Source organism: Microtus ochrogaster, linkage group LG9 (genome assembly GCF_000317375.1).
Source record: "Microtus ochrogaster isolate Prairie Vole_2 linkage group LG9, MicOch1.0, whole genome shotgun sequence".
NCBI classification, from domain to species: Eukaryota; Metazoa; Chordata; class Mammalia; order Rodentia; family Cricetidae; genus Microtus; species Microtus ochrogaster.
Genome location: NC_022034.1, coordinates 35494955 through 35504037, shown reverse-complemented (window position 1 = coordinate 35504037; position 9083 = coordinate 35494955). Strand labels below are relative to the sequence as shown.

The 9083-nt window shown below is 40.0% G+C and overlaps 1 protein-coding gene across 1 annotated transcript; it reads right to left on the bottom strand.

The window, feature by feature from the left end:
* Positions 1-3257: 3257 nt before the first annotated feature.
* Fabp7 (fatty acid binding protein 7) lies at positions 3258-7305 on the bottom strand. Its single transcript, XM_005363642.2, has 4 exons — positions 7077-7305; positions 6452-6624; positions 5804-5905; positions 3258-3599 (listed from the first exon to the last, which is right to left on the bottom strand). Exons 1-4 carry the CDS (start codon positions 7147-7149, stop codon positions 3549-3551), a joined length of 399 nt encoding a protein of 132 aa, XP_005363699.1. The 5' UTR covers positions 7150-7305; the 3' UTR covers positions 3258-3548.
* Positions 7306-9083: the final 1778 nt, after the last annotated feature.

Here is a 9083-nt window from a genome sequence, read left to right as displayed (position 1 = left end):
AACATCCCTGTCAGTTACAGACCAGGATGTTCCCCTGCCGGTCAGGGCAAGTGTGGGCAGCTAGATCACAGCAACTCACCCTGTTTTCCGGTGGAAGAACTGCAACCCTAATATGGAATTATCTATCAAGCGAGGCTGGGGCCAAATGCCATCTTGTAATGGCAGCTATTCAAATTGGCTCCCAGCACCCAACGTTCATTTTCATCTTGTTTTTCTGGAACAGAGAAAATGGACATAAAGACAAAAAAAAGAAAATTCTGATGACTGACTCTCTGTGGTTGTTACAGTTTCATCTCTGCTGCTGATGAAATACTCAACCAAAAGAGTTCATGGAAGGTGTCTTAGTCTATGACAGTGTTCTGTTGCTGTGGATAGACACTGTGACCACAAAAACTCTTAGAAAGCATTCAGTTGGAGCTAGCTTCCAGTTTCAGAGGTTTAGTCCATTCTCATCAAGGCGGGGCACATGGCAGCATGCAGGCAGGCACGGTGCTAAAGGAGTAGCTGAGAATTCACAACTTCATATAAAGACAATAGGAAGAGAGCACCACTGGGCCCAGCTTGGGCTTTTGAAACCTCAAAACCTACTCTCCAGAGAGTTCCTCTAACAATATCATACCTCCCAATCCTTTAAAAGAGTGTCATTCCCTAAGCATTCTGAACCTATGGGGGAGGTCATTCCTATTCAAACCCCTACAGAAGAAAAACGTTTCTTTTATAGACTACAATACATCATGAAGGGATGCTAGAGCACAAACTCAAGACGGAGCTTGAAGCAGAAACTGAAGGAATGAGATTGGCTCTCCTATAGACTCATACTTAGCTAGAGTCTTATAGAGCCCAGAACCACTTGCCTAGGGAATGGGGTCACCGACAGTGGACTAGGCTCTCCTCTGTCTGTTAATAATTAAGACCCGACACATATGTCTACAGGCCAATCTGACCTGGGCAGTCTCCACATTGAGATTCTTCTCAGGTGAACTTAAGCTATGTCAAGTCGATAGCTAATGCTAACTAGTAGAGCGGTCTGTGACTAGATTTTATAGAACAGCTTTCAGGTTGGTTTGTATTTTTGAGAACTGGAAATTTCCAAAGTGGTGGTTCCTTATTCTCTTGGTCAAATTGCCCTTGGTCATGGTAAATATCCCCTTTTCTTTAGCAATATGTGTATGAGAAAGGGGGTGATGAAAAGTTAGTAGTATCTACAGATTATTAAGGAAAATATAATTTGATTTGAAAAAATTAGGTTCCAACTACTTCTTAAAATTTAAGAAATAGAACTATCTATTAATACTATTTCTATAAATATATACATACTCTACCACTGCAGCTCTCAATTATTTTTATCCCATTGTGATGTCATTTCCCACTCGGACCCCCCAACACCGTTCTATTCTTTAATGTTTTAGAAATGAATACCAGTAGGCTGTGTTTTTGTTGTATTGCAATGATCTGAAGAGAAATCCCACCCTTAGTTCATCAGGCCAGAGTCCATGCTTCCAAAGCAAGTGTCTACAGTGGAGACAAGGTCCTGTTCTTAATTTTTAAAGAATGGACTTTGTAGGACCAATGACTTCAGTAGATAATCTTACTTTAACAGTAATATTTGTATATTTAAATGTTCAATTTTGTATTTTTGTGTGCTATATTAAAGTGCATGTTGAGTGGCTAGAGAGACAGCTCATGTTTAAGGGCACTTATACTCTTTCAGAGAACTAGAGTTTCATTCCCAATGCTCAAGACTGGTGGCTCACAACCACTCTAGCTCCAAGATATCCGACACACTCTTCTGGCCTTTGTGGGCACCCATGTGCTCTTACATTCAGGCACTCACACAAATACACACAAATATGTGTAATACACACACTCAAATTTATAGTATTCTAAAGTGCACATTAACTACCTTTAATATAGAAATTGGAAATTCTCCGAAGTCCTCAACTGACATGACACAAAGGGGTGATTCAATTCCAAACTTTACTTGCTGATTCTAGCCAAAATTCAAGTGCATTGTAATATTTTACAAAATTGTTTCCAAGTACATGAAAAGGGTGCAAATGAAACATAAATGAATTTTGTGTTTAGATCATATTTCTAAGATACCTTGTTATGTACATATATATCCCATAATGCAAAAACCCTTTTGGTCCCAAGTATTTTGGGTAAGGAACATTGAGCCTGTCATATAGCAATCAGGTAGCAGCATCATTGTAGTGAACAACATAAATTATAGGATAATTTCTCGCATTTTATATTTTGACCTTGAGATCACTTATAAAAATGTAAGGAAACCACAAGGTTGCATTAACTGAGCATTATTTATTTCCCCGAAAAAGATATGCCCCACGTAGACACTTATGTACTAAAGCCAACAGAGGAAAGGCTGCCTCGGGAATAATCACAATAAAATCTTGCAGTTTTGTTTTAGAAGGAAACTTGGCTGAGATGCTGAGCTCCAAGCGGCTATAAAGGGAAACACTGAGCCTTGCCATTCTCAGTATTATCTGCTACTCACGAAACCTTAGCCAGGCAGCTTTAACCCTTCGTTTACCCCATTGGTAGAATACATACAATATTCCCTGCCTTGTCTCATATCGTGGGTTGAGAAAAATGACTAAAGAGCATTTAACAAGTAACAAAACATATTCTCATTTCTTCGTATCACAAATGCAACACAGCTCTAAGAGGTATTTGTTTTGGTTTGGTCTGTTGCCATTGTCTCTTCTATCCACCCCCAGGAAAAAGAGGAATCTGATCACTTGCATGGATTCTCTGTGTTAACTTCATCTCAACATTCTTGACTTAGTAAAGTCCAGCGCAGTGAGGTGTCTGGGGATTCATGCTAGGAATGGAAGATGAAATCAGCTTCCTTTTCCTAATTGTCTTTACTTTAAAACTTTGATAAATTATGTTGTGATTGCATGGAACTGAATTATATTTATTTTTATCACATTTTAAAGCCTATTATTTTCCCCCTTTGGACCGTTTCTTAATAGCAAATGGTCATTTCTGTAGTCCAACTCATTGTGACCAATTTTCTTAGGTCCTGACCAGATTTATTGATTCAAATTTATTGGTCAAGGTCACATTATGTGGTATCTCCACGTTTTCTGGGTAACCCAGTTATTCTATGAATGAATATTTTATACAAGGTATTACGTTTCCATCCTTAGTTTATGCTATAAGAACATAAATATGTCATTGAAAACTCTCTAATGGTTCCTACATGGACTTATGACATTAAAAATAACAACCAACTTTTTATGTGTGTATACTTTTTATTCCAATTGGGTTTGCATTCCAAAGGAAATAACAATGTGTGTTCCCATCTTTATAAAAAGTTATTATAAAATTGTAGCAAATTACAAAACAGGGTAGATTGCATATTAAAATTCTATGAGCTGCTTGGAGTAGCACATCTTTAAGTTATAATTTTCTGCTTCCACACCAAAGATGACCGTCTAATGTCTAATGAGTAACCAGAGCTACAGTAGATGGCAAACTCTGAGATTCCAGCAAACTGAACTTCCAGAGAACCGTCATCTTCTCTATGCCTTTTCATAGCAGCGTACTGCAACAACATCGCCAAAGGTAAGAGTCTGAAAGAGTTAAAAGATAATTTAGTCCTTTCACCCAGGAACATTCATGGCTGAAGTTTTTAACATTATCATGTATATGGTCTCAATATTAAACCTGAAGAACTAAGACATTTACAACCATTAAACAATGCATATATACTCTTTCTTTCCTGGCCAAACAAACAAACAAAATCACAAGTGTTTAATAAGTAAAACACATTTTTACATTGTTCTGGTTTTTGAAAATGGAAAGAGAGCAGAAACTGAGTTTGCAACTGAAATTGCAGGTTTCAAATTTCCTTTTGTGTGAAATTATTAAGGGAACCAGAACAAATTGGGTGCAAGGAAGGCACATGCTGGTGTTTCACTGTAGCCTCAACTGTTGGCTTTGAAAGGGAATTAGATTTATGGTAAATTTTCATAACAGTTTTCAATCTATAATCTTGGTTGACTTCTTCAGAAAATACAATTATTTGAGCTCATGGTATCTATAATGGTTTATTTTAAAAATTAGCAACACATCCGTACAGTGTTTTCTGTACTTTGCCATGTTTCACCTCTGTGAACCAAACCCAGGTGGTTATGTGGCAATAGCGCCGAATGTTGACCCTCTAACTCTGAACTTGAAGAATTACTGTAAAATCACTCTAAAATATTAAGGTGTGTGCCCATGACTTTCAAGCACTGATGTGATCCTCAGAACACAGCATGTCTTTGCTTTAATCTCCATTTCAGAATTCAGTCACGCATGATCACAGTCATAGTTCCCAAAGTTTAGCTTGCTCCATCTGTCTATAGACAGAAAAGAAACAGAGGTGGCATCATAAAAAAAAAAAATAGCTTCAGGGTTATTGTTAGAAATAAACTCTTAGTTAATGATTCAAGAAAAAGCCCTGCTTTCTGCTCCCCCAGCCTTACACATGTGAGAAGGAGTAAGTGCGTTTCAGTTCAGAATAACTCTGACTGTATTATTAAAGAAGTGGGTAGTCTGTTTTGGAAAAGAAGTAGCAAAGGCATTTTCAGATCTTATCTTAGCAGGAATTTGTAACGGAACTCCAGACATCCCCAAGAGCAATGAGTCAGCTTAACAATATCACTATCATCTAATTTTAAAATGGTCTGTATTGACAGCTGACCTGAGCTCGTGGATGCTCATGGTCTCTGGACCAACAATTCGGGACCCTGCATGGGACCAAACTAGGCCCTCTGCATGTATGTGACAGTTGTGAAGCCTGGTCTGTAAGACTCCTAACAGTGAGATCAGGACCTGTCCCTGGTGCTTAGCTGCTTTTAGCAACCTGTTCCACATGCTGGATCACCTAGCCTAGACTTTACGCAGGGGGAGGAGCTCAGTTGCGCCTCAACTTGATGTGCCATGCTTTGTTCAAGCCCTTGAGAGTCCTGCCCCTTTCTGAAGGGAGGTGGATGGAGCAGGGGAGGGGGAGAGGTAGATGAGAGGAATGGGGGGGGGGCAAGAGGCGGGGGGAAAGGGAAGAGAGAAGGGAAGGGAAATTGTGATCGGTATGTAAAATAAATAAAAAAGTGTTAATTAAATAAAACAAAAATGTAAAAATGGTCCCTATAAGCCTAGATAAAGGCTTCTACAACTAGAGAAATTATTTATAAAATTGTTTTTTCTATTTTATAACATTTGGATGCCTAGCTATCATTGAACACATGTTTAAGATTCCACTGATTCATTAAAAAAAAAACTGCAAGGAAGTAACATCAAACAGTTCTAGAAGAAATTAAAACTTTCTTTTCTTAAACTCTAAATTATTTGCACTGAACTTCTATAAACTGGAATATAAAATGTTTAATATGTTCTTATGACCATATCTAATAAGTAACTTCTCTGAGGTTCAGTTATTTACGGTTTAATATCAGCTATCTTCATATATTCTCCTGCACAATATTTTACATTTAAGTTTGAGGGGAAGGTTGAAGATGCATAGCAATCCTATAATGACAATTCTTGACACACACTTCTGGATAAATTGGAGGATGATTTCAAAAGTACACATCAGCCAAGCCAACAACTGTCCTGTTCTTTTCATTCCTCTTGTTTTTCACGCTAGTAAGGGACTTTGACAGGCACACAATGTTATAGAAAGAAGGGAGGGAGCAAAAGGAGAGGAGCTTGGAAAGGGGGGGCAAGAGGAAAGGAAGAAAGAAAGAAGGGTAGAAAGGGGCATGGGCAGAAATGAAGAACTGCTAGTACTTACCACAACCATTTTGCCATCCTTAATTTCTCTTACACAGTCTGTTTCTTTGCCGTCCCATTTCTGAACATGGATAAGTTTGTCTCCATCCAGCCGAACAACAGACTGAGACCAACAACAAGAATGTGGGTGACTAAGAGATAGAAGTTGATTTCCCACAGACAGGGAACAACAGGACTTGAGAGAGTGCTGTACTTGAGTGAGTCACCATGATTGTTCTAGTGGCACTTCATCCTCTATTGCTTTGAGAGTCACTGTTATGCACAAATGTCGCCACTTATAATTTGGATGAAATGTATACAACCAGTTACAAAAAAAAACCACGACTCACACTTCTTGTTGAAGCAAAGCTTTAGTGTGAGACTGATCAATCTGAGGTGATTAGAGGCAAGACACATGGCACGGTCTTTCTGTTCAACACTTACTGGGTAAAGGTTGCTATAAAATGTAAAAAGTGTTGGACAAGGGAAAAAGAGACTGGGAGTTTGGCTATGAAAATTACTCGGTGTCTAGACTACAACTTGTGTACACTGGAGTGTTAACTCTGGTTCCCTCACCCTGAATGAAAATTCTGAAATCTTCCCCCCTCTCCACATCTATGCATCTTCATCCCGCTTCCACATCCCCCACCCTGGAACAGTGGCTTCTTACCTTACAGTTCCTGTCATCTATGCTGGTTTCCTCAAATTCTTCTCCCAGCTGGAAACTGATCTCTGTGTTCTTGAAGGAGCACTGGGTCCTGATCACCACTTTGCCTCCTTCCTGACTGATTATCACCGTTGGTTTGGTCACATTTCCCACTTGCCTGGTGGCAAAGCCCACACCTGAAACAGCAAGAGTAGCCAGTGCAGGAACAGCGACTTCCAAAACAGTTCATAAAGCAAAGATCTGCTTGCCACTCTGAGAATCCAGAATTCTAAAGTGTAGGTTCCGTTCAAACCTGATTGAAGATTAGTCCAGTAGCCATGGAACAGCTGAGCACAAACAAAGGAAAACTGAACACCCCCCCCCAACACAAACACACACAAGCTCGCACACGCACACACATACACACATTACAGAAGCTTCACATTTGAACATCCAATCATTCCTTTATCTGGTCCTGGGCAAGAAGTTAAGAAAATGCCACATTAAAAATTCATTTAAGTGGGCTCTGCATAGTCTAGCATATTATGACAATGTGCTCAGCCTGTCTCTCAGAACCACAGCAAATTAATTTCTAAGAACCAAAATACAGAATTAAAAAAAAAGAACAGCACGTCTTATTTTTACCTACCCAAAGCCTTCATGTATTCATCAAAATTCTGACTGTCTGTCAGCTTCCAGGTGGCACAGAAAGCATCCACCATCCTCGCCTTTCTGGTCAGCTGAAAATAGGTAGGAGCTGGAGGAACTCAGGTCTTTACCACCACTGTAATCCACAAAAACCCTTTGCACCTCAGCAGCAATCCCTGCCTTCTTATTTGGAAAAGAAGCAGGCAAAAAGCCAATTATTTGAATTGCTAACTTGTCCCTCTTTCCAGTAGGCCGTCACGGGGGAGGGGCTGGGCAGATGGCACCATTCCTTCTTGTGATTTGCTCAGGCCACTGGGTTATTGGAGTAGGTCAAGTTCCTCCCAGTGCACACACCACAGTCCGGATGCCTGAGAATGCTCCCTAGGAAGTCAGTGTGGCCTGAGACCAGAGGACTAGAGAGAGAGAGGGTCTTTCAGGTTCAAGAAAAAAAAAAAAAAAAAAAAAAAAAAACCTTGGCAACTGCACTCTCAACTGGGAGGAAAGAAAAGAGAAGGACAATAAGACATTCAGATTGGTTTCCTTAACAAGCACCAAGCTGGTTGCAAATGAAGATCCCCCCCCCCTTAAAGAAAAACCCACTGAAATAACAGAGTTTTGAGACAAAGCCATCTGAATGTTGTATTTTATTTTCTTTTATATGTACACGGAGAGCAAAATGCAGACCAGAATATGCTAAACTGTGAAAAGATGCAGGGGATAGGCAAAATGCAATCCCTAGATGCACTCTGTTTGAGACCTATTCAGAGTATCAATGAAACATGACAGTCTGGCTCGCTCTCAACACAAACACAATGAATTTAAAGATCCCGTAGTTCTTTCTAAGAATGTAAAAACCAGACCGGAATGGAAAAGGAACCTAAGTGTGGTTAGGATTCACTAATGAGTTAGAGAAACAAAGAGGCGAGTGTTCCCATTCACCTCCTTCAGCAGGCTATAGAATCGATGTGGAAAAGCTGGACAGAGGATCATTTAATAAGATCTTCAAGGATATTTTGGCTTCCTGGGGCCACATCAACCTCAATGCAGTGCTAGCATAAGTAGGGAGACAGGAACTGGATGGGGTGGTGGGAATGTGGAGAGCTTTGTCTATAGTTAGTTCCAGCTCAGTGTACCACAAGAATGCACAAGGACAGAATACCTGGAAGGTTCTAATAGAGGAGTTAGAGGGGGGTCTGTGAATTTCCCCTTCACCTTGAGATTCTCCGTGCTTTGTGGATGTAGGCCCCAATGAAATGACGTTTTTCTGCAGCTCAGAGAGCCAGGACTTTGTCAAGGTGATCCCCATTTTCCTACCCGACAGCTTGAGCCTGAGCTCACAGCGCCTGTGCTCCGTTCTACAGCACGTATAGAAGATGAGCTGAGAACACAGCCTATTGCTAAGCAGGTTAGGTGATGTCACGTTACACTGTTTACCGTAAATACCTGAACTGGCTCTGTGCCTGTTTGCACAATGTATGTGGATAGTTCCACCAACCTGTTCAACTGAACAAGCCAAAAATTTACCAACGGTTTCTTATAGTTTATTCTAAAAAATGACAGTGCAAAGGCCTGGCTCATATGGCTTCTTAATGCAGCCACTTTTGGGCTTCACTTAATTCTATAGCAACAACTATTCTACTGTTTTGGCAGTTTCTCTGGGAACCAAGTGACCTTTTCAAAGACAAGTCTGCATTTCCTTCATTACTGAGGTCATTGAACACTTTTTTTTTAGCATTTTTTTATTGATTTTTATTGAGCACTATATTTTTCTATGCTCCCCTCCCAGCCTCTACCCACCTCCCTTCAACCTTCCCCTAAGGTCCCCATGCTTCCAATTTGCTCAGGAGATTTTTTTTTCTTTTTCTACTTCCCATGTAGATTACATCTATGTAAATCTCTCTTAGTGTCCTCATTGTTGTCTAAGTTCTCTGGGACTGTGGTTTGTAGGCTGGCTTTCTTTGTTTTATGTTTAAAAACCACCTATGAGTGAGTACATGTGATAATTGTC

Bases quoted from the DNA above. Each gene is read 5' to 3' on its own strand.
- Fabp7 (XM_005363642.2), bottom strand. From the start codon at position 7,149: ATGGTGGATGCTTTCTGTGCCACCTGGAAGCTGACAGACAGTCAGAAT. The intron at 5,906-6,451 runs GTAAGAAGCCAC...TGTTGGTCTCAG, and splicing joins TAGATGACAGGAACTGTAAG to TCTGTTGTTCGGCTGGATGG. The intron at 3,600-5,803 runs GTAAGTACTAGC...TAACTCTTTCAG, and splicing joins AGGATGGCAAAATGGTTGTG to ACTCTTACCTTTGGCGATGT.